Here is a 23,635-nt window from a genome sequence, read left to right on the forward strand (position 1 = left end):
GATGACTGTCTTTAGCGTCGTGCGGCTGAAGAGGGAGATGGTGAACTCTGTCTCTGCTGGCCACTGCGGCTGTTGTTGCTGTTGCCCGAGGGGCTCAGGAGCATGGTGATGCCGAGGGGAATTGGTAGAGGGAAAGGGAGAGGGTTGACGGGGCTGACCATCATGGCGATGGAGAAGGTTTGGTTAACCTGCTTGCCGGCCCCGCTGTCGCGCACCGGTCGGCCGGCCGCCGGAGGAGACTGTTGAGCATTGGTGGAGTTGGAAGCTCGTGAATAGTAAGACCGGTTTGCAGGGCGAGGGTTGGTCGAGTTGGTGCGCCTCGGGAACGAAGAAGACTGTCGTTGCTGTCCTGCGTTCATATTGACGAATTGAATAATAAACGATAAGACGAATGAATATATGACGATTGAATTGGCGTGTTGATATCAGATACTGTAGACTGACTGACTGACTGTTCTAACAAGGGAATAACTGACCATCCAACTTCATCTCAAATGTCCTATTATTTCGAGTCTTTATATACCAACAATTCCAGCATACATACTCACGAAAGAACAGCAATTCACCAAGAATATCATATCATTCGATGATGCTCAAAACCGGACCTCAGCAGCGTTTCAACCCCTGCAACCGTCCCTATCAACGTACGATCCACCCCTGCACACAGCACATGCTGCACGTGCACCCAGAGAACAGATTATTGAAGGAAAGCCAACTGTTCACTTGGAGAGAAAGAACGATTCCAATTGGCCGTTTCCTGTCAAAGAGCTGTAGGGTTATGTTAAGGTTTCACGATCAAAGAGTGTGGTAAAACAAAGCTTCGGCTATGTCGCCAGCCGCTAAGAAGCATGTAAACTTTGGGCGGTCTCGAACCATACTACGAGACCATCAAGAGCTTGTCCCCAAGGAAACGGCCGTACGCCACTCAGGATGACGTTTCAGACGCGGGCAGTGCTGTACTCGAGGGAGAGACCAAGACTCTGCCCGTGGAATTCCAACACCTGTCACAAAACTTGATGCTGTCACCACGAGAGCTTCGTGTTGCTCTTTGTCTCCAAGATAGAGGCTAATGGGATCGAGTTAAAGTGCCTCTTCTGCTACAGGCCAGACTGCCGTGTAAGCCCAGCATGTGTGCAGGACACCGTTGACCCATGTCGCCTACCATAAGTGTGCTCTGAGCTGTATACTTGTGAAATAAGATGCCTAGATCTTGCCTCCTTCTCTAATATGTTGATGGCATGGCAACTGCACAATGCAATGCTACTCAATCGAAAAAGGCATCATGGCCATAGTTCAGCAGGCACGAGAGACACAGCGACTGCGAGTCAATGACTTTGTATCAGACAAGGCACAAGAGACCGGAACGCCCCTCCAGACTTTTGCTCGATATATGAAGAAGCGAAGAGGAGACCGCAACAGTAGCCTCGATCTCGCGGGCGAAAATGAGGGCTTGCTTTGCTTCACACAGAGAGCATCAGTGTCTCGATTTCAATGATGCTAATTCTTCCAGGTCAAACAAATGCCCTGGAAACATCGGACAGATTGTTTTTGACGAGGACGCTGGGTCGGTAAGGTCTGTGATTCGACACGCTTCCCTGAGTGAATGAAGGCACACAGTGCCTTTGTGATATCCGCCATACCCGATTATGGGAGTCTCTTCAAAGACTCGGGGATTGGTGTAGCTCCACGCACAATGCGCGCGCGCATCGAAGCCAGCGGAGAACGGCAATCAGCGCATCAAGAAGGGCCTTGATCTTGAAAAACGAGACCCTAGCAAGCCTAGCAATACGTGTACAGTACCTAGCAATGCCCGCCTGGATCGGGCCTGGTCTCCAGGGCTGGCTCGCTGGCCAGAAAGGACTGGAAGTGTCGTCGTCGGCTGTTCTGAGTGGTCGAGACGCTGAAGAACAACCTGAAAGGGGGACCATAGGGACCATCCCACTTTGGCGGGGCAGACTTGGAGGGACTTGCAGCACTGTCACACGGTCTAGCGTCATGGTGCAGCGTGGTTTGGGCCCCCGACAGGCGTTATTACTGCATAGTAATGCGCTAACGTTAGTCCCAGGCACAAAGCGCGCTGCAAATCCGCACAAACCACGCATCATGTGTCACGCTTCTGGGGCTTGGATCCCCTCAATGCTCGCCCAATGGCTCACTGTGGTTGGCTCTGAGAGGGCCGGCCAGATCGAAAGACATCGCCACTTGTTGAGAGCCAAGATAATTACTGGATGAATGGAAGGCGATAGGTACTGTACATGTAGGTAACTGAGGTACTGTAGATCCGACAATGATAAGATAGGCAGATACGTAAGAGTTCCCCCCGCTGGAGAGCAGCGAGCCTCTATAAATATAAACCTTCGACTGCCCGTTTCCCAACGGTCTGTCTGCCTTCTCATCTCCACAACCAACTGCAAACACACAATCAATCCCCTTCACAAAGACTATTCTACTCTACTCTTCACCACACCACAACACATAACTATCTTGGACTCTCAAGTCTCTTTACAAAACAATCAATCAATCGAAATGGCTGGCGAGACTTGTGGCTGCTCCGGCACTGGTAGCTGCACCTGCTCAGCAGGCAACTGTACGCTCCCTCCTCTCTCCTCCATCATACGGTACTCTTGTAGCGATCACAAGCTGACTGACAATGCCAATACAGGCTCTTGCGCCTCTTGCAAGAAATAGATCTATCCCACAATACAACTACTTCTTACTACACTTAACCTAGGCCGGTCGAGGCTGCTGGGGTTGGGATGGGTTGGAGGGGCGATAAAGACGCACGAGAGACGTCTGGACTTTTAAGACTGTAGTGCGCGTTGATTGGGGCTCAAAGATAGCAATTCAATCATTTCTCGAAGAAGCATACCCACTGCTCTCATATTTCTATTCACTGTCTGTCGTGAGATGTCTTAACTGTATGACATGTTGGCAGGTGCGGCGATCTTAGAGGTGACCTCATCCCGATCCGTACAGAACACCGACAGCCGATGCAATGCGACGCCAAGGCCTGCAGGGCTTGCCGAGCTGTTTGACTCATTTGATATAATCGCAATGCTTTTAACGGCAAGACTTGCTCGATATGCTAGGAGGGGAGGTCATATCAAGGGTGTCAAGGGGAGAAAATGGCTAGGTCTATGCAGGCGTCCAAGACGTATCTCGAGAGGCTCTTCTCCCTCGCCGGGAAAACGGCCGTCGTCACCGGCGCATCATCCGGCATCGGAAGATCGATGGCCGTGGCTCTGGGACAGGCCGGCGCCCGCATCGTTCTGGTCGCCCGTCGCCAACAGCCCCTGGCTGACGCCGTCTCGGATCTGGAGAAGCTGGGAGTGACGGCGCACGCCCATCCGGCCGACGTGGCGGACCGCGACGCTCTCAAGGCTACCGTTGACACCATCCTCCAGAGCTATGGCGCGCCAGACATCCTAGTCAACGCCGCGGGCATCAACCTCCGTCCACCTCTGTCTGATCTCACCGAGTCCGACTGGGACGCCACCCTCGCCGCGAACCTGACGGCGCCCTTCATCCTGGGCCAGGCGTGCGGGCCCCTCATGGCCGCCCGCGGGTCGGGCCGCATCATCAACGTCGTCTCGCAGCAGGCATTCAGGGCGTACGGCAACAGCGGCGCATACGGCGCCAGCAAGGCCGGGCTGGTGGCCCTGACGCGGAGCCAGGCCGAGGCGTGGAGCAGCCGGGGCGTCATGTGCAACGCCGTGGCGCCCGGGGTCGTGCAGACGCCCCTGACGGCTGCGGTGTTTGAAGACGAGGACAGGGCGAGGGCCCATGCGGCGAGGACCATGGTTGGGAGGAATGGCGCGCCGGAGGACTTTGAGGGCGTGGTTGTGTGGTTGGCTAGTCGGGCGAGCGATGCGGTGACGGGGCAGACGATCTTTGTGGATGGTGGCTATTCGGCGACATAAGAGATGATGAATGTAGGTCTTCCTGGAGCTCGGCATCACACGATGCCATATATACACAAGACATCTCTTGTAAGAGATATTGCTTCGTATGGAAGGGCATAGACATGCACGTGTCGACGCAAGGTCGTCAAGTGCTCTGCCTCGTTTGGAAAGGCGAGCTCGGGTATGGTCTCTAAATAACATAATGATACTTGTGCAATGAGTATGAGGGACGCCCTATTCCAAGGCAGTCCTGAACTGTGTTGGTAGCTGGATATATCTACAATGCTATATTACAGCGCTGATTGTACAATGGTATCGTCACAAACCACGTTTGACGCCCACGCAGTCCTTGGCGTTCTGGTGTTTTAGTCCTGCAATAGCTTTATGCCTTGCCACGCAGATACTCCCTCTCCCGCGCCTTGTCGTACTTGCCGGTGCCAGTCACTGGCAGGCCACGCTTCTCCAGCTCCTGAACAATGACCTTCCAGCGTCCCACCATCTTATGCTTGTCCACGGGAGTGACCCGTCTTGAGTAAACTTGGACATTGGGGAGGCTGAGCAGATCGCCGCTTGTCTCGATAGCCTCGGCCACCTTCGTAGGCTGCGGCGGCTTAACGAGTATGTTGAGGAGTTGTTGTACGTTTTGTATCGAATGGAGCTTCCCGTCAGGGATGACATGACCTGTAAGCTGAAGAATACGTTTTGAAATCTTGAAAAGAAAGGTTAGCATATGTATTGGACAGGATGGTCAGGAGAAACATACAGCGAACTTCAGTCGAGGATCCTGTAGAGAAACATTCTTCCAGCTCTTATCCCACGACTGTAAGTATTCTCTCGCTTCCTCGGCGCTGAACTCGCCCGGTGCGGTTGGTTGCGAGGCACCTGATGCCTCCTCCTCTACCGGCCTCCACCTTAAATCTTCGACGACTTTGCTGGTATCGCCCTTCAAGGTCGCAGCTCCATTTTCAGCAACCTCAACGCCCAGAGCCAGAGCTCGGAGCAGTTCTTCCCTGCCGCCCCGCTCCCAAAGTGCCGCGAGAGACTCGGATCCGGCCTCCCGCCATGCTAGAGCCTCCACAACTGCTCGTCGCGCAAGAACCTCGAGCAAGCTTGCATCTCGCACCTTCTCCTTGGGTCCAAACCCGACAAAATCGCTGCTCGGGCTCCAATGACTCTCGTCCTCCCACCAGTTCTCCAGCCCGCCAACCCACTCTAGTCCTTCTATGTTCTCGGCTGGCACATAGGGCGAGCTGTCGAGCTGCTCCTTCGTCGGAGCGACAGTGACGCTCGAGGGCAGCTTCAGATTGGTCTGGATCTCTGGGACGGCGAACTCCTCCTCCCAACCCTCGGGTGTCTGCTCCTCCACGCGCGCCTCAACCTGAGTTTCTTCCTCTGGAGTCGCCTTGTACGGGTCCTCAGGGCCTGGCGGAGTATCGCGCCAGAGTTTGCGGCGGTAATGTTCGGTGGTGGACTGGCGGCTCACGGGCGTCGTGGAGAGATTCCGCTGTTGCACGCATGCAGATGCTCTGCACAGTGTTCTGCCCGCCAATGACGGGGAGTGTGACAGGCTCACAGAGCCCAATGGCCTGGGTAGCCGCGATATACGGCGCATTGTGAGTCTGCTGGAAGTCCAATTCGCTGTATGCGTGTTTGGACGGAGTATCATTTGATGAAGCTCGAGGCTCGAAAATTTGGCCAGCGCGCCGCCGAGGTGGACCCTGCACCCGGACGGGGATTCGGTGGCGCACGGGCCATGGTGGCTTGTCGAGCATCATCAGCAAGGCGGCGGATCTCTCCTTGGACATTACCACCCCAGTCTAACCTACTGTACATACGATTATCTACAGTGTATTGCTTGTGGATGCTCCTCCGAGAATCCAATGATCTCTTCGTGATATAACAGCGTGGTCGCAGAGATGAACCGATTATCTCTGATTATACTGCTGCTCGGTGCTCTTGCGTCGCTAGCAGTAGCAGCCTGTAAGTTGCCTTGGCTCTACCTGACTGCCTATCCAGAGCTCACACTGATCCGATGACAGCTGCGCCGACCTTTTGCAAATGTACTTGCTTCACAAACAGCACCATCATTGAGATCACCAACAAGCCTAAGACACCGCCCGCGAAGGACCCTTCACCCGTGGATGGTGACAAGAAGCCTGCGACGCCAGACGAGTCGCCCATCTCGCAGCGCGGGGAGGAGCGCCTGGCCAAGAGGGCCGGTCCCGCCTCGTGCTCGCAGTGCAACCGCGCCTTCTGCCTCGACTACAACCTGCCGATCTGCAAGGGCGCGGAGGAGAAGGATGTGGTGACCATGTGCTTCCAGCGGGACAGCCGCAAGGACCAGATCATCGTGTGGGGATTCATCGTCGGCACGCTGGGGCTGCTGGGCTGGGCCGGCGCGCAGAAGGTCATTGAGATGAGGGACAAGGGGAGAGCGATGGGCATTGGCCTGGGAGGGTCTGGAGGAGGAGGAAGTGCGGCTAGAAGCCCTGGGGTTCCGTGGCCGGGGAGTGCTGGGCGTGGGCAAGCGCCTGCTCGAGGAAACGGTGCCTCGAGGGGGGCTTATCAGGTTGTGGACGATGATGCCGCAGAAGGTGGAAGTCGGAGTAGCGCAGGTTGACACGTTTTCAGTTATATCTACGTGCATGTTTGGGATAGGTGTACATGGCAGCTCATACCATGAATAATATATTATCAACCCAGTCCTAGATGAAACAAATTATATGTGTGAGTTTAAAGGATGTTTCCGGCCCGAAACGAGGCCTCATTGAATATATCCTGACATATTCTTACGTGTTCATGCTGCTTAGGAGCATTAGAGATGTAGGTTAGTCATACATGAGATAGTCAACCGTCGTCTGTGTTCTACTTCTATAAAGCCTCGAAGCAACTATAACCATGTTGGTATCTCCTCCCAGTGTCTTATTGTTACAGCTTATTCATCCCCTTCGTGTCATCCCTTCAAGTGATGATCACAATGGAGAAAGACGACAACAAAAAATTTGACCCAGGACCGACCCATGAATGGACATGGTACGATCACAAGTTGATAGCGGCCATCTACCGGGGGCAAGGCAGACAGCCTCTACCCTCCTACCTCTCTGAGTGTTTATGATCTCTCAAAAGGTCAAGCCCATAAAGTATGAGGAGAGAAACTCCAAGAAAACTGAGTCTTTAACGGTCAAGACGTTGTCTCATTATATACTTCTCGCTGCAAGTGGTCCGTGCGAGCGTGCAAACTTCTGAAGAAACGCACTCTCGAATAATACAGACATGAAGCCGGCTTATGGGTGTTTTAACTGTATCTAGACAGGATCAATGGATGGATGGGTGTAGGTGGTGTGGGCCTGAAGCACGCAGCAAATAGCATGCCCGGAAAGGATTTACAGCCACTCCGGGTCCTCCATTTGTAGGCGGGCACTTGAATTGGGATAGGTAGTGCAGTGCAAGCAACCAGGTAACGTTAGCGTCCATTGGCCGTAGCGGCAACTGCAAGTCTAGTCTGGAGCAAGGGTAAAAATCTCCTGATGCGCTGAACTTTTGATCCCCGAACGAGCTTCCCGCGACGCCTTTTTCCTACACCTCGTCCCGGGCCGGCCACCAACAAAAAAAAAAAGCTCTTGAATTGGTAAAGGAGGACAGGATACCAGGCCCTCCTTTACAAGTCAAGACAGGACACAGCCCTCACAGACAATGGCTGTCACCACCTCCGCTCCGAGGAGCGTCTCGGACGCCACCCGCTTCACCCAGAACACGCCCCATGCCACCTCGAAGCCCTCGGCAAGCTCCTCCCCGGCCCAGAATGCCTCCAGATTCCCCCCAGCCTCCGGATCACGATCCTCTCCGCCGGCCGGGGGCGGCTCCGCACCGCCGAGAGAGACCCCCGAGCAGCGTGTTGCACGTCTACGAGCAGCTCACCTGGCAGCCAAGCAGGCCGAGGTGTCCAGGTTCGACCGGGTCGTCTCTGGGTCCCGGAGGTTCTTCGACTCCGCGCACAAGTTCACCGTCGTATCTCTGCTGGGTTTCACAGGTGCGGACATCATTGCCACTCTGTCATTGGCAGATGACTGAACCTCCAATGAGCCTTGGTCCACGTGCTAACTGACACCCTCAGCAATCGCCGGCCTCCTAACCGTCTACACGACCGTCGACATGCTGCGCTACAACCGGAAGCGGAAGTCCGAGTTCGTGGAGGCGCAGCGGCAGATGAGCGCCGACAGCCTCGAGGCGGCACGCCTCGCGTACATGCGCGGCGACGCCACGGACGAGCAGATCGCGCTGGTGGAGGAGGCCAACGCGCGGGCCGGCGGCGCCGGCAGCTTCTTCAAGGCACCCAGCATACTCGGCGCGCCCAAGGCCGTCGACCGGTCGTCGGGAGGCGAGGGCGAAGCGAGCAGCGGGAAGCTGAACACGGGCGCGACGTGGCCGGGCGCGGCGACGGCGGCGGACGGGGCCAAGACGGCCACGGGCCTGAAGGCGTGGCTGTTCTCGAGCTTGAAGAAGGAGGAGGAGGGCGAGGACGTCGGCACGGGCGAGCGCCGCCTGGGCTGGGAGTCCCTTAGCGAGGAGGACGACGGCACCGGCGTGCGGGACAGCGACCTTGTCCGCGCGATCGAGGAGAAGCAGGCATACATCAAGTCCAAGGCCGCGCAGGCCTTCGAGAAGGAGAAGCAAAACCAGCGGAAGGGAGGCCCTCTTGATCGAGTAGGCGTGGAGCCACCTGCTGCCGCTTCTGCCGATGAACCGTCGAAGAAGAAGGGCTGGTGGTGGTAATCGATAATCATCCATCGTGGGCGAGGGTGTACAGTGTCTTCATCACCCCGACGAAAACAGGCAAGAGTCTTGAGATAGGGCTCTGTCATAGGCTGTATCATACGTGTAGAAAAAGCTGTGCATATCACCGGCGTCAGGTACATAGACAAGGTTCAAATCTCCGAAATACTCTTTCGAGGTCATCATGGCCCATTCGACATACTGTGTGAATCATGTTACCACGATATTTGAATACCACACCAAATCACATCTATGAAGATTGATCTCATCTTGGGAATAGCAAGTTCAGTATGATTGTATACAACATCTACTAAAATTGTATCACTTCCTTGATACAGGCAAACGCCACCTTGTCCCATGCAATTTAGTCGTCGGCCTAACCAACCGACACTAATGAACGCCCAACACCGCCACAAAGAACGCTATGCGATGATTGTTTGTGATTTATACATATGAAAAACACCTCGTTGTGAGGGATGACAAACAAGGAAAGCCTCTCGTCTCGTATACTCATTGCCACAAATCAAGTGACAATCTAGACAAGAGGGTGAAGGATAGTTACTCGTTCTTCACGAGACGATGATGTGGTTGAAATGACCAGGGACTTTCTGCCGACACTTCTCGCAGTCTGCTCTGTATCCTATGCTGAACGACTTCTTCATGCCGGGCTGCAGAGTCCAGTTGTTGAGAGTGTGCCGAGACCGTGTGTGGCCCTTCTTCGGGCTGGGCGTCGAACACGGCTCGACATCCATCGCTTCTTCTGAAGCGTGGGCTCCATATGCGTCCATGTGAGCGTGAGAATGGTCGGCCACAGGGCTCTCCCCTTGTGTGGTACCACTGTAGGCCATGGCCGATGCGGCTCGCGGTGGCATGCCCGGATGTTGCCGAATGGACGGCGAGCCGTCGAGGACCATGACGGGCGAACCGCTCTCCTCGCCTCCGCTTTCACTAATGGGTGAGGGAAGTCGTCGGTTCTGCACCATGCCCCAGTCTGCCATCGCAGAGGCATTGTCCAGAGACCGGGGCACCGATCGGTCGGCCACTATGCCGGCCATACTCGAGAACGCCTCGTGATGCCGAGTGCCGTTGTGGTAGCCATCTGCTGGCTGCATCATATTGCCGGCAGCACCGCCCCAGTTGTTACCTCGCACTTGGGCCGCAAAGCTGCAATTGATGGGCGTTGGCATCCGGCCGTTGATGCTGCCTGGTATGACGAGGTCGGGCTGTGACGGGCCGGGCTCCAGGTGGCTGGGGTCGGATTCTGTCTGGCTGGGCTGCTCGTCCATGTCCATGTCGGTATCTCCATACCTATCGACCATCTCTGGCGCTTCTTGGAAAGGTGATGGGTCTTGGGACATGACCACGGTTGGCGAGGACCATGGCGAGAAGTGAGACTTGGGCTGATCATATAGTTGTTGCCTCTGTGGCGCCTGCTCCTGCCCCTGCCCCTGCCCGATTGCGCTCGTTTCTTCCGAATCAGAATCCGCCGGGGTGATCGTGTGAGGCTGGGGGTGCACGGAGGTCTGCCCGAAGCTGGGTACCGACCATCGCTTGGAGGCCGGAGAGGTCCGAAGCGGCAGGGCTTGTAGGCGTTTCTAGATGACTGTGAGCGCGGTCCCGAGGCAACGAGGCACGGAATCAAAACCTACACTTCGATGCTCGGTGAAGCCAAGGGTGCCGCCGATGGCAATGTCCTCATACTCATCCTCCCGGGTTCGCTTTCGGGGCGAATCAGCCCAACTCTCGGTGGTAAACATGGCGTTGGGTCTGTGAGTCGAGGAGAGGTTCCCTGAAATCGATGTCGGTCCAGATGAGAAGCTCCGAGTACGGATAGAAGGCTGCGTGAGACCTCTCTTGACCTTGGATGGCCGGGCCGTCCGAGGCAGTACGTGGACGTGGACTGGTTCTCTCCAAGTCTTCAACCCGGAAGAGAGCCGAGCGGGACTACCAGGGTACGCAACACGGCGGGCGTTGCTTTGACTTGAGGAAACTGCCGGGTTCGCCGCCTCGATCTATGTTCATTCAATGTCGGCGGATTACGGCCTTCCTTGTCGACTGTGTCGAGGTCGAGAAGAGAGGGAGGCTCAGCCCGAGGACAAAGAGCCGCTAGTGGGTGTGAGTGTGGGTGGGTGCTGGATGGCGGCGGGTGACGCAAGGCAGATAGAAGCCGCGGTAGGCTGCAGTGATCGAAATAGCAGTGTAAGCGACCAGCGTCCGCAGATAACAACGTCGCGATGCAGCAGCCTGGAGATGGATGGATGGATAGATTGTATAACAAGGAAAAAGAGATAAGATGGAAGGGAAAAGAGAGATATGGTTTATTTTCAGATCAAAAGCAATAAGTGCAGGCCAATTGGGATTGAATCAAGTGTAGAGGAGATGCAGGTGGTTCGGGAACGCAGGGAGGCGCTGGGAGGTTGGGGTAGCGTCTAGATTTAGGTAGACTAGAGACCTCCGGCCTCCAAGTATCCTTTTTTAGTCTGCCTGTAGTTCCCTCTGCCACAATGCAAGGAAGCTGGAGCGGCCTCACGAAGGATGGAGGGGATTGACAAGGTACATACGTCAGTCCGTCAGTCCGTCAGTCAAGGGAGACGATCAACAACAACCTTGCAAGAGAGAAACAGACAGGCAGGTAAGGAGACGTCGAGTCAATTCCAGTGCATCCTGCAGGCAACACGAGAAAAGAAGAGGCTCGGGAAAGCCAGTGAGCGGTACAGCAAGAAATGAGAATACAATTAAATAAACAGTAAAATATCAGTCAGATAGTAACAGTAACAGTAATAAACAAATAATAGAGAGAATGTCAGGCAAAAGTACAGTACAATGCAAAGAGAAGGGCTGAGTGTTGGTGATGGTGTTTTGGTAGATGAAATGAAGAAGCAGTTCTTTTCCTCGTACCTTTTTTTCAGATTCTGAGATTATATTACGATACTGTACCGGTATTAGCGCCGAACCCGACACGCGCCGTGAGCCTCGCTGTCTCCCTTGTTTGTTGCTTTGCGCACAGGCACAGGCACAGGCACAGTCAGGCCAGGCCAGCCGAGGCGAGCGAGTGTGAGGGCGTCGGCGGCAGCAATCGGCAGGGAAACAACCAGATCGATCTTCTCCTTCCAGAGTCTGGCGTGTCCCCTTTTTGTTGTCGTCACTACCTCCAGTACAGTAGTTTGGCCCAGGGTCTGAGCGGGGTGGATCGGATCAGTGCACAGAGGCTCCCGACTCGCCGGATAGCCGTTCGTCGAAATGTCACAGCGAGGATTGGCGGTCGGTTTCAGGATTGCTTCAGACACGGCAGGGAAGAGGCACAACGTCTCTCGACTCTTGACGCTCTCAGTGGCCAGATCCAAAATCCAGATCGAGACCCAGACTCAGACTCAGACTGAGGTTCGTAGTTTGGTTGGACTCCAGTCTCTCCACTACCTTGGACTTGAACCTCAGGCACTAGCTGCGAGAGAGATGGATGATTTCGAGTTCCAAGTGGGCGGTTCGCCCGTAGCTTTTTTTGCTCAGTCTCGTTTCTCTCTATGAACTGTTATCTTCTTACTTTATTGTTTCGGCTGTTCATTACATGTACTTGAGAATGTGGAAAAGGTGAAGAGCCAGGGCCTACGCGACTTTAACAATGGCTTCGTGGAGGCTTGGCAGTTGATGTAGTAGAGCTCAGCCTACTTAACTACTTTCCTACAATACGCCCGGCTACACTACGATATGCACACTCTTGACACTTACTGAATCGACGTATTTTCTATCCGTCAATGACAATGTACGGATGCACATGTACAGACAGGCTGCGGGTGCTCAGCCGCAATGCCTTGCATTTTGCCCTGGTGCTCGACCACTAGATCACGGCTTCTGATCCAGTCCGAGTCCTCAGATTTGAATGAGAGATATCTCGGCAGCTCTCTAAGCCTTCCAATCGAGACTACCACTCTAGAAACTCCCAGCTAGCATTGGACATCATGCCCGTACATGCAACCTATCTGAATGAAGTCTCAAAAGGCTCTTGGCGTCCGTTTGAAGCTTAACCAGTCATGTCAGTAAAATCAATATTCACCTTTCCCAACATCAATGGAAGCCACCCGATCGCAAGGTTACGACCGCATGTGATCTTCAGTGCAAATCCGGCCCGTGAAGCATTCATATTGTTTGAAGACGAGAACCAACCTGGGAGCTGAGGTGGACTGTGTGGAATCACCTACATAGCATGGCCGCAAAGGAAAGGTGGTTGCGGTGCTGCTGCAGGTTGTTTTGGGGTGTAGTGTAGCAAACCCCAGCATGAAAGCATTCTTGTTAAATGTCTTGATGATAGTCATAGTCTTTGGTGTTGACTTAGCCAGTGTTGATGAGACTGCATTCAGCTGGAAAGGCTTCATCGTCCAGAAATTGTTCGTTCGACCTCACTTGCTTAATGTAGGCTGAAGAGTTGTTACTTTTTGTATTCAACTCGGAGCAGACCTGTTCACTTAGTCTCTCATCCCGTCCTATCCTTATCTTAAGCTGTAGAACAGCAATGTGTACTTTGACTAGGTCCACTCAAAATATCATGCCCAAAAGATGATATTGTCCTATGAGGAGTTACAAACGTCAGGCGTGCCCATCTCCCGTCTTGATGGATGATGGATCCTCCACTTACACTTACACCACTTACAGACGGCAGGCCGCCTTATTGGCCAGCGGATGTCGCCGAATGTGCCGACTCTGCTGAGTGCTGCCCAGGTGAAGGTGAGGGCCGTGGTGGTGGGGCCCAGATGGAAGGCGGTGAGAATTTTCTGCAGTCGCAGGACCCCTCCTCTCCTCTCAGTCCTCTGCAGTTACCCCTCCCCCTCCCCCGCCAGCCGCAGGTCCAGGCCAAACAGCCAGTCTCAGTGAGTGAGCCACAGCGCAACAGCGCACAGCTCGAGAGGCGTTAAACCCAAAGTGAGCACCCTCCGAGATGGCTCCGTCAATGTGGCGTCTCCCAATTGAAATTTCGAGATTTCTGCTACACCGACCTCGACCACTGACCTCTTATGATATTGAAGCCCCAACTTTGTAATTCTCCCTTTTTCAGTGCCTGTCTCTGCCTTCAGCTCCCTCCGTCTGTTGTAATTCTGCTCGATTGATTGTCCCAAAGGTAAGTTAATTGGCTTTTCTCCCCGTTTGCGCCGTGTTACAAGAAATTCCATTACGTCGTCGTCTCTGCTTGTGGATTTTTCTAACGGCGGGTTTTCCTTCTGACTCACCTGGACCTCTTCGTCTCTCTCTCTCTCCTACGCAATCTAATCTGTTGACCCCTAACCACCAAATCTGATTGTTTCTGCCCCTTGCTCTACATGTTCTGTTCTTTTCTGCTTGATTTGATCCTAATACGACCACAAGCTCCATCCAATAGATCATACTGCCTGCTGACTTGCAAGACCAGACCCCTCCATCATCCAATTGAAGCTGGCAAACCGACCAGTGGCACTCCTCAGGAACCGCACGAACAGCCTCCTCCTTCTCGGACGACAAAATCTCCCCTTTAAATCTGTCCTCCCCAGCCTTTCTCGACCTCTCTGTCTCTCTGCCAGCCTCCTCTCGCCTCGTGTCAGGCCCTTCAAGATGCCTGGAATCGACATGGCCCCGCTCGTCGCCGACGACATGAGAGGTATGACTTCACATCTTTGCTTTGATGTCCTGCCCAGCTCTCGGCCGTGCAATTGGTCGCACATCTCTTACCCAATTGCCCTTTCTCCTCTATATCCTTCTTCCCGCCGTCCCCGTTCCTCATCTATTGCTGCTACTCCTTCCTCGAGATCCAATGCGCTGACCAGCACTTCCTCCGGCACAGTCCTGGGCCAGGACCCTCTCATCCAGCCTGCGCTCCTGATCTCCGACATCCCCATGACCGACTCTGCCCTTCAGACCGTCGTCAAGGGCAGACGAGATGCCGTCGGCGTCATCATGGGCCGCAACGACCGCCTGCTGGTCATCGTTGGACCCTGCTCCATCCACGACCCCAAGACCGCCCTCGAGTACGCCGCCCGCCTCAAGGCACTGGCCGAGAAGCTCTCCGACGACCTCGTCATCATCATGCGCGCCTACCTCGAGAAGCCCCGCACAACCGTCGGCTGGAAGGGCCTGATCAACGACCCGGACATCGACCAGACCTTCAAGATCAACAAGGGCCTGCGTGTCTCCAGACAGCTTTTCTGTGACCTGACCTCCAGCGGCGTGCCCATCGCCAGCGAAATGCTCGACACCATCTCCCCCCAGTTCCTCGCCGACTTCATCTCGGTCGGCGCCATCGGCGCGCGCACCACGGAGAGCCAGCTGCATCGTGAGCTTGCCTCGGGCCTGTCTTTCCCCGTCGGCTTCAAGAACGGCACCGACGGAAGTCTGGGCGTGGCCATTGATGCGATTGGCGCGGCGGCCTCGAAGCACCACTTCATGGGCGTCACTAAGCAGGGGCTCGCTGCCATCACGCGGACAAAGGGCAACGAGCACGGCTTCGTCATCCTGCGGGGCGGGAGCAAGGGCACCAACTACGACAAGGAGAGCATCCAGCAGGCAAAGGACACCCTCATCAAGAAGGGCCAGAAGCTCGCCATCATGGTGGACTGCTCACACGGTAAGTCGAGCGAACAAAAACACAACTTTTGAAGGTTGGTGAGCAGCATGCTGACGCGAAGATAGGTAACTCGAACAAAGACCACCGCAACCAGCCCAAGGTCGCCAAGGTCATTGCCGACCAGCTGCGTGAGGGCGAGAAGGCCATCATCGGCGTCATGATCGAGTCGAACATCAACGAGGGCAACCAGAAGGTACCAGCCGAGGGCCCTGCGGCTCTGAAGAAGGGCGTCAGCATCACGGATGCCTGCATCGACTGGGACAGCACCGTGACTGTCCTAGAGGACCTCGCTGCCGCCGTCCGGGAGCGGAGAGAGAAGAACAAGGGCCACGCCAACGGCAACACCGCGGCCAAGGCCACCCTGCTGGAGGAGGAGTAAATACATAGTGTCGACGTTCCGGCGCGAGCAATTGGCGCTTGGGTGTTTTTTCGAAACTTTTTGCATGATATCAGGGGCGTAAACAAATCATCTGGTCGCAGAATACAGACGGTGACGAGATAGCGAGGATTGTTTGTGATCCCCAATCATCATTGAAGAATGGATCGATGGGATCGATGGGTCGCATCAGGGTGTTTGGCCAGCCCTTGAATGGCCCGGGAACATAAAAGTTCGGGTGAAACCTATTTAGTTGCTATCTTTTTAATACAAGGACCGGCATGCAGCTTGTTGCATCTCCTGCGATGCTCAACGTCGTGATGGCCGTTCATCGAATGTCTCAAGCTCCGTGGAAGCTCAAGTATCGATCGGCATTGGCAAAGGCGGGCCTTTCCGTCTCCGAAGCAGGAAGCCGCTGGGCATCCGTGATGGTTGACGTCTGTAAAAAAAACAAGTCCGGTCTGCACCAAAGCTCCGGCCCCGTAGCCGTATTGTAGTAGGTAGATAAGGCTCTGCGCTAAGATCACCTCTAATTACCGTTCGCCGTGGACTTCCACCGCCTGGGGCCAATCAACTACAAGGGACCAACCTTCTACAGCGAGGCGCTGCACTGCCCCGCGCCAGGCAAACGAAGGATTGACGAAGCCATTTTGACGCCTGAGGTGGACATGCATGCATGCGAGAGGCCCGGGACTTTTTTTTTTTTGTTATTACGTGTGTCGCGTCCAGTAGTCAATGAGGGAACGGAGGGCCTCCTGAGAGCAGCTTCTCTGGGTGTTTTGAGAGAGTGCTGGCTCGCCAGACAGGACAGGACAGGACTGTCACGGAAGCAGCAGCAGCAGCAGCAGCAGCAGCATGACTCCAGACGCCATCGAGGCGCTGTTCAGGCGCACCGAGGGCAGCAGCGTCACGCCGCAGAGTGTGGATGCTGACGAGGACGAGGAAGTGAGCATCACGGCCCAGGAGCGCGAGTACAGAACCGGCAAGCTGAGGGAAGTGCTGCTGGATGCTCAGACGGCATGGGTGTCTGGCTCGGAAGAGATCGATGCCATTGCTGAGAAGCTTGGGGATGGGAGCAGAGATCGTAAGTGACTTTGTCTTTTAGAAGGCATGATACTGCTGGTCAGCGAACATGGCGGATATGTGCGGATTCAACTGACAATGTATCTCAAGCTTCATGGCGCCGGGTGATAGGAGATTCCGGACTCCTAGGCTTCTTTCTCAGCATTATTGCCAACCAGGATCTCAGGTTACCTTTGAAGATTCACACATTACGGCTGATTGGAAACTCTTGTGCTGATACCGGTACGTCTGATGCTCTGCCGATTCAAGGGTCTTGCTGACAAAGTCTTAGATCAGAATCGTGCCCTCGTTCTAAATGCAAATCGTTTGAGAGATATCATCAACCTGCTCGCGGATGATTCAATATTGGCTTTTGTGATACCCGTTTTATACAACATCTTAGTCGACTATGGTAAGTATAATAAGGTTAAGAGACCCAAACATAATTGCTGATGACATTGAAGAGCCCGCTCAACTGCGAGCATGTCAGGCTGGACTCAGCAACGAGCTGATTGGCATCCTGTCTGGCCCACGCCTCGAGAATTGCAGAGCCTTCATCAACATTATCTGCAAGATCCTTGCGCTTATGATCACCCAAGAGCCAGAACCAAAACTGGCGAGCCCTGCCACTCCTATAGTCCTTTTAAGAGTGGCTGCCGATTACAGGTCGCCGGTTGACCTGGAAGATTATAGCTTACTGGCCTCAGTGGCTCTGTCCTACCTCGCGCATGAGGACTTCCAGTCATACCTCCTCACTACGGAGGGACCATGGCTGGTACTGAATGTCTTTGCCGAGTCGTATACTCGGTTTGGTGATTTGGCCTCTACTCTTGATCCCGAGGAAGCGGCACAGCTCAGAACGACACAGAATGCCTTCGTGCAGGTCCTGTCCGATCTCTCAGCATTACCTACATTCCTTGGCTTCAGCGGGCTCGCGAGCCCCGTCGTGCAGACTCTACAAAGCTGGCTACGTCAGCCATCATACTTCGCGGCCATGCAAACTGCTGCGTGTCTTTCCCTTGGCAATCTGGCACGGTCCGATGAGTCGAGTGTTGCATTTGTCCGGGACTATCAGATCCATCTACCCCTAATATCACTCCTTTCCAACCCTTACAGATCACCCACAGTCTCTCCGACGGTCGACTCTCCTCCTCCTGCTCAACTCCTGCACGCCATCTTATCTTTCCTCAAAAATCTCGCCATCCCCGCCTCCAACAAGCCGCTCTTGTCGCCTCTCTTCGACTCGAGCATCCTCCCTCGCTACTGGCACCTGGACTCGCAGCCCCAGACCCAGTTCGCCGCCGTGTCTCTGACCCGTCTCCTCCTCGTCGGCTGTCCCGCCAACGTGAAGCGGCTGTGCGCGCCCCTGAGCGCAGACCCGAACTCGCCCGCCCACGACCGCAGCAGCCTGCACGTGCTGTCGGACCTCTTCGACCGCATCGACGCCGAGCCCACCAAGATGGAGATTGCGCGCGCCATCGCCGCCGCGTGCCGCGTGCTGCACTCGACGCCCGTGCTGCCCATCCTGCCGGACGAGTGGCACGTCGCCGAGGGCCGCGGCGAGGGCTACGTCTTCCAGCCGCCCAAGGAGGGGGAGGGGGCCGGTGCCTCCGCCTCCGCCTCCGCCTCGGGCCCGCCGCCGACGTCGCCCGACGAGGACCTGGGCGTGCTGCTCTCGCCGGGCGTGGGCCGCCGCGCGCGCTTCTACGACGCCCACGCGGACATCTCGCGCCCGCTCAGCTTCCTCGTGCGCCAGACGCGGTTCCCCGCGCTGCGGTCCGAGGCGTGGTTCGTGCTCGCGCTGATGAGCCGCTCGCCCGAGGGCGCGCGCGTGGTCGTGCGCGCGATGCAGCCGTTCGAGGCGTGCCGGGCGCTCATCGAGGCCATCACGGGCCGCGACATGTTCGACGGGCACGAGCTGCTCGGCGCGTCGCCGCCGACGTCGGGCCCCGAGATGGACAGCGAGTTCGCGGCGGGCATGCAGCGGCTGCGGTCAGGGGCCAGCAGTAGTGGCGGCGTGGACATGAACAATGCCGTCGAGCAGCTCGGGCTGGAGCCGCAGCAGGTCGACCCGGCGAGGGCGGCCAACATGGCCAAGGTGGACCGGGAAAACGGGCTGGTGCTGGTGGCGGAGGTGTTGAAGGACCATGTGCTGGATCTGACGCCGTTCAGGAGAAGCATGTTTGAGGAGCTGCTCAGGACGGGCGGCGAGCTCGTCATACACCAGAGAGCGGAGGATAAGGATATAGCGGTGTCTTAGGAGCACCAAGTAGCTTGCCCTGGAAGGGTGGCATCCCATCTAATGCAGGGTGATTTGGGTGGGCTGGAGGGACTACGGAACCTGTACCTTTAACTCCCTCTCCCCTCTGATCCGTAGCCATCTTGTAAGAAATGTAAAAATCTACAATTTGGATACCACATCACCAATCAAGTCAACATCAAGACAGTTTCACGACAAGTGGTGGTCTCTTGAGTGTGCTTTTTTCCATTTTTGCATTCATTTTTGGAATACACCTAGCAAATGCCGTGATGCGGAGAGAAAATGTTTCTTAACCATGTCCAACCCGTTGCGGACAAGGCCGTAGTAAGAAATTCCACAGATCCTCTTTTTCCCATAGCAGGCAGCAGCAACGCGAAAGCAGACCAAACCGAACGACCAGAATAGATGATCCCTTTCCATTCCCCTTGCTTCACACCTGTCCGATGATCCGATCCGTTTATTTCTTGGCCGTCTCGGCCTCCGCCTTGTCCCTGGCACGCTTCTCCCGGGCGCCCTGGTATCTGGCGTCGGAGCGGGCCTTGCGCAGGGCGACGTAGGCGCCGCCTTCGACGGGGGCGGGCAGGTCGGACTTCTTGATCTCCTTGAGGGCCTTGTCGGCGTGGACGATGGGCAGGGCGACGCCCGTCTTGGCGGCGATCTCCTTGGTGGCGCGGTCCTCCTTGGAGCTGTCGCCGGCCTTGGGCTTGTTGCTCTTGCGGGGGAAGACGATCAGGCGGGCCTTGTAGGCCTTGAGGCGCTCGACGTTGGCGGCGAGGGACTCCTCGGACAGGTTCTGGCGGCGGCCATCGACGGCGATACCGATGGTGGGGGCATATTGACGGGGAATGCCAGCAGCCTGGTCAAAATAGTTAGATCAAAATTTTTCCCATGAAAGATGGCACGATCCCGGTCTATTCACAACCAGACCCGGGGACTTTTGAGACGGCCATCTTAGATGCTGGGAATATATACCTTCAGCTCAGCGAGGGTGAAGCCACGGCCGGCACGGACTCGTCGGTTGTATCTAATGGTCGGGCATCGCACAACGGGTCTGAGGAGGTCGACAGGGCGAGGAGCGACGGCAGCAGCCTTGGCACGGCGGGCGTCTCTTCTGGTGGCCTTCTTGCCGGGCTGTAGAAAAACAGTCAGACACCAATTCACAATCCATTCTTCCGTTCTCCTCCATCTCATCACGTCTTTTCCCATTCGAGGAGGATCAATCGAGGCATACCTGGTCGAAGTGGCACCTGACACGGCGCTGCCAATCCTTTCGGAAATCTGTATACACTGTTAGCTGCTGATTCCCCTGGAGAAATAATTGTAGACGTTGTCGCCGCCAAGTGCGTTCGAGGTCGTCGGGAGGAGAGACTAACGGTTCTTTACGATCTGGTTGTTGTGCTTGATCGCCTGTCAAGGAGAAAATCAACAGTCAGCATCATCTTCTTCAATGCATCAGCGTTCGGTAGCGGTATGTCCTTACCATTTTGTCGTGCTCGCGATCAAGGACTGGTTGGTGATGTCGGTTGTCTCGAGGGTCGAGCTGGGGCGTAGAAAATCCAACACACCAAGAGAGCAGACCGTTCCCAGCGCACTAGAAAATTTTGGGGTTGAAAACCCTAACTTGGTGGGTGGGGCTTTCCTCCACCAGCAAATTTATTATTGCCTGGAATATCAGGCGCTTGCTGACCGAAACCACAGGGAAAATGAGGCCAGCTTTTGCCAGCTGCTGACGGCTGTGAACTTCAACGCAAACAAATTCTCAGTGATGGTGTACATAATCTAGATGGTCCTCAAGTCAATGATTGTGCCAAAACAATATTCTCTTCGTTGATTAAATATCAGAAGATTGCTTCGGTCCATGTATCAGGATCAAGATGTGCCGAATTCAACCCATCAAGACGAGCACTATTGCAAACTTCACAGGCAGGGAGACAAAAGACAGCATTTTAAAGATACAGTTCATTAATCCCCTTCGTGCAGGGTCTTCATATACTTGCTATAAGTGACATCGTTTCCTAGACCAATAGATGCCGCCATGAATATACATCATTACCAGAGTTTTGCATTATGTACAGGGAAAAAAGCAGCCACTTTGTAAAACCTCCCAACGCCGATATGCCGCTCGCTCTTCTCTTTCTTCTTTCAGACATCGAGAAACGAGTTGAGTGTTTGGTGTGAGACCGGCTGAGCCACCGAGGGTAAGAAGCCAAACAGGTCTCAGTGCTTTTGCGGCTGAGCCAGGTCGTCTATAAAGCCGAGTCGGTCGCGGTTCTCGTCGCACACTCGCGCGAATTCAAGCAGTAATCTCCACACGTAGAGCAGCATGTCTTCGCGCCGAAGCACCTGCTCGCCCCAGATCTTGCCTGTCTCGGCAATCATCCAGGCCGCCAGGTCACCCTTGATGTCTCGGGTGAAGTAGTCCAGCACGCCGTACAGGTCCTGGAACGTGTTGTCGAAGGGGGCAAAGTGGAGCCACGGCAGCAGCCTGTCGTCGTGCCACTCCGCATATATAGTGCTCTTGAGGGGCAGGCTCGTGGAGAGCAGCAGGCCCCTGAAGCGCGCGCTGAACGAGTTGCCGTCCACGTCCGGCATGTATTTATTCATGTACTGCTCCGCCATGGGCATGCTCGGCTTCTCGTGGAAGTAGGGGGCCACGTAGGTGCAATTCGACTCCTTCGGGAAGCACAACAAGTTGTTGAATCCCACGTCCGACATGTTGGTGAGCCATTCTCCCAACACGCCTTGGCGGCGGCGAGGGAAGTCGTATACGGCTTGCGGCGGCAGCTCAAAGGTCATGGCCCTTGCGCCGTTCCGCTCGACGTTGGTGACGGTGGTCCCGTTGAGCATCTCTACCAGACGGTGACGCTGGAAGTGCGGCCAATTGTCAGCCCTGTTGCGGCCGCCGGACGCCACACCGCGCCAAACAATGCCATCTTTCTTTTCCAGCCACGGCGGCCCGTGTGTCTCACCTCCCGAGTAGAACGGATCGTCAGTCAGATACATTGCACCGGGGATGAGAATTTCGTTGTTCAGAGGAAGCTTGCACCCGCCGAACAGGGGAATGAGCTCCTTGGTGGTGGACATGGTAATGGGCTCGACAAACGAGCCGTGCAATGCACGTAAATGCGGTTGGATGCACGGGTCAGATGCCGCTGTGAAGTTCTTTACATAACCCTTCTCAGAATAGGATGGAGCCCAGTCATCGGGAAACGCAGGCGGAAGCGAGTAGTCAGCCAGAGCAGGGACATCGTGGGCAGGCGATTTCGGCGCACAACCTGTCCTCGCAATGTTCCAGAACCTTGGCGAGTCTTCTTTGAGCCAAACGGGGTCGTATGGCTTCTTTCCCTCGATCGCATCTATCTTGGCCAAGCCAGTATATTTTTGGATGGTTTGGTCGAGTGGAGTAACCTTCCTCCACATGAGGGCCTTCTCGACGTAACCATTGATTTCTTCCCAAGGGGTAATGATACGGGACTCGTCCATATAGTTGATGGGCATATCAACGTCGGGCAGCCACTCTGCCGCCTCGGCCACGAGATCGGTCCAGTGCTTCAGCCATGGCACGCGACCCTTGGTATCGCCGACGCCCTCGGCGACACCGTTTCGCACACGGACGATATGGGACCAAGAGGCGGCTCGAGTAGCAGTCTGCTGAGCATCCAATGCCCAGAAGGGCAGAAGGTCGTGGTATATGCGATCGAAGAACTGCTCGACGATGACGGCATTGTGTTTCTTGGCATACTCGAACCATTTATCAAAGCCCGGAGGCGGGTGCCGGTGACGCCTCGCACGATATCGATGGGCGGCGGTCTTCAAGTCTTTCGACTGTTCGGAGAGGAGATTCTCTTGAGTGCGCTTGGCATAAGCGATTAGATCGTCGATGGGATGACGAGCCTCCGATGAGGCGTTGAGGGCGGCGAGGTAGGCATCGCTGAGGGCGACAGGCCGTGGCCGTGATCTGAAGTAGGATGTTGGGTCTGTGGAGGAGCGGAGGATCAAGAGCAAGGAGAGGAAAAGGGTGAAGAGGCAGGCAACGAGGCCATACCGCGCGAGGTTGGGCCAACCGATGAGGCGATGGCGCAGCGGCCAGGCGCGGTAGCCGGCTTTCAACACCATGCTACATAGACCAGCTACAGATATCGAGGTCTCGGGGAGGAAAGCGTCGAGAGCTCGCTCCGGGGGCGGCGGCACCAGTTCGATCTGCTGCCGATCGGAGTGGGAGAGCCGGCGATGGAGGTCGGCCGCGAGAGGTCAGATGCTTAAAAGGTAAGGTGGCTAGGTAGGTATGACGAGGACGGGGCCGGGTCGGACGAGGTTGAAACGATAGGCGGCGCCGTAGCGCGAGATTGACGTCGTTGAAGAAATTGCAGCAAGAAGATGATAAAGAAGCAATGACACCACCAAACGCCTCTGGAGGAGGGCGTGTTAGGACCAAAACCGTGGTCTTGATCTCTCTCGTTCGTCTTGTTGGAGTTCGATGAGATGCGAATGTTGGAGGAAATGGAGTGTGTGGGCGTGTGTCCACGGTAGTCGTAGATTGTAATGCGAATTGGAGGTCGGACCCAGACCCAGACCCAGACCCAGATCCAGCAGACGTATCCAGCACTAGAAGATGGCGAGGCCGCTAGCGGACAGTCGCTAGAATCGCTAAGAAAAAGTTGGATAGGCGAGTGGCA

General features: G+C 55.4%; 9 protein-coding genes across 9 annotated transcripts; 5 read left to right on the forward strand and 4 right to left on the reverse strand.

Moving 5' to 3' along the window:
• Positions 1 to 3,230: 3,230 nt before the first annotated feature.
• UCRPA7_5260 (putative short-chain dehydrogenase reductase sdr protein) lies at positions 3,231 to 3,920 on the forward strand (the record flags this gene model as incomplete). The annotated part of the gene is made up of 1 exon (XM_007917807.1): positions 3,231 to 3,920. One exon carries the CDS (start codon positions 3,231 to 3,233, stop codon positions 3,918 to 3,920), a length of 690 nt encoding a protein of 229 aa, XP_007915998.1.
• Positions 3,921 to 4,284: 364 nt separating this feature from the next.
• UCRPA7_5261 (hypothetical protein) lies at positions 4,285 to 5,419 on the reverse strand (the record flags this gene model as incomplete). The annotated part of the gene is made up of 3 exons (XM_007917808.1): positions 4,285 to 4,611; positions 4,666 to 5,324; positions 5,386 to 5,419. 3 exons carry the CDS (start codon positions 5,417 to 5,419, stop codon positions 4,285 to 4,287), a joined length of 1,020 nt encoding a protein of 339 aa, XP_007915999.1.
• A 515-nt stretch (positions 5,420 to 5,934) lies between these two features.
• Positions 5,935 to 6,522, forward strand: UCRPA7_5262 (hypothetical protein; the record flags this gene model as incomplete). The annotated part of the gene is made up of 1 exon (XM_007917809.1): positions 5,935 to 6,522. One exon carries the CDS (start codon positions 5,935 to 5,937, stop codon positions 6,520 to 6,522), a length of 588 nt encoding a protein of 195 aa, XP_007916000.1.
• A 1,073-nt stretch (positions 6,523 to 7,595) lies between these two features.
• UCRPA7_5263 (hypothetical protein) lies at positions 7,596 to 8,675 on the forward strand (the record flags this gene model as incomplete). Its single annotated transcript, XM_007917810.1, has 2 exons — positions 7,596 to 7,932; positions 8,017 to 8,675. 2 exons carry the CDS (start codon positions 7,596 to 7,598, stop codon positions 8,673 to 8,675), a joined length of 996 nt encoding a protein of 331 aa, XP_007916001.1.
• A 569-nt stretch (positions 8,676 to 9,244) lies between these two features.
• UCRPA7_5264 (hypothetical protein) lies at positions 9,245 to 9,994 on the reverse strand (the record flags this gene model as incomplete). The annotated part of the gene is made up of 1 exon (XM_007917811.1): positions 9,245 to 9,994. One exon carries the CDS (start codon positions 9,992 to 9,994, stop codon positions 9,245 to 9,247), a length of 750 nt encoding a protein of 249 aa, XP_007916002.1.
• Positions 9,995 to 14,252: 4,258 nt separating this feature from the next.
• On the forward strand, positions 14,253 to 15,640 carry UCRPA7_5265 (putative phospho-2-dehydro-3-deoxyheptonate aldolase protein; the record flags this gene model as incomplete). Its single annotated transcript, XM_007917812.1, has 3 exons — positions 14,253 to 14,298; positions 14,482 to 15,261; positions 15,327 to 15,640. 3 exons carry the CDS (start codon positions 14,253 to 14,255, stop codon positions 15,638 to 15,640), a joined length of 1,140 nt encoding a protein of 379 aa, XP_007916003.1.
• An 852-nt stretch (positions 15,641 to 16,492) lies between these two features.
• UCRPA7_5266 (putative gtp binding protein) lies at positions 16,493 to 18,959 on the forward strand (the record flags this gene model as incomplete). Its single annotated transcript, XM_007917813.1, has 4 exons — positions 16,493 to 16,721; positions 16,850 to 16,942; positions 16,992 to 17,111; positions 17,164 to 18,959. The coding sequence occupies 4 exons, from the start codon at positions 16,493 to 16,495 to the stop codon at positions 18,957 to 18,959; spliced, it is 2,238 nt and encodes a 745-aa protein (XP_007916004.1).
• A 457-nt stretch (positions 18,960 to 19,416) lies between these two features.
• Positions 19,417 to 20,442, reverse strand: UCRPA7_5267 (putative 60s ribosomal protein l13 protein; the record flags this gene model as incomplete). The annotated part of the gene is made up of 5 exons (XM_007917814.1): positions 19,417 to 19,815; positions 19,932 to 20,090; positions 20,191 to 20,237; positions 20,333 to 20,366; positions 20,440 to 20,442. 5 exons carry the CDS (start codon positions 20,440 to 20,442, stop codon positions 19,417 to 19,419), a joined length of 642 nt encoding a protein of 213 aa, XP_007916005.1.
• A 734-nt stretch (positions 20,443 to 21,176) lies between these two features.
• On the reverse strand, positions 21,177 to 23,075 carry UCRPA7_5268 (putative capsular associated protein; the record flags this gene model as incomplete). The annotated part of the gene is made up of 1 exon (XM_007917815.1): positions 21,177 to 23,075. One exon carries the CDS (start codon positions 23,073 to 23,075, stop codon positions 21,177 to 21,179), a length of 1,899 nt encoding a protein of 632 aa, XP_007916006.1.
• Between the last annotated feature and the right edge of the window lie 560 nt (positions 23,076 to 23,635).

This window comes from Phaeoacremonium minimum, assembly GCF_000392275.1.
Source record: "Phaeoacremonium minimum UCRPA7 unplaced genomic scaffold PA7_03_scaffold_408, whole genome shotgun sequence".
NCBI lineage: Eukaryota > Fungi > Ascomycota > Sordariomycetes > Togniniales > Togniniaceae > Phaeoacremonium > Phaeoacremonium minimum.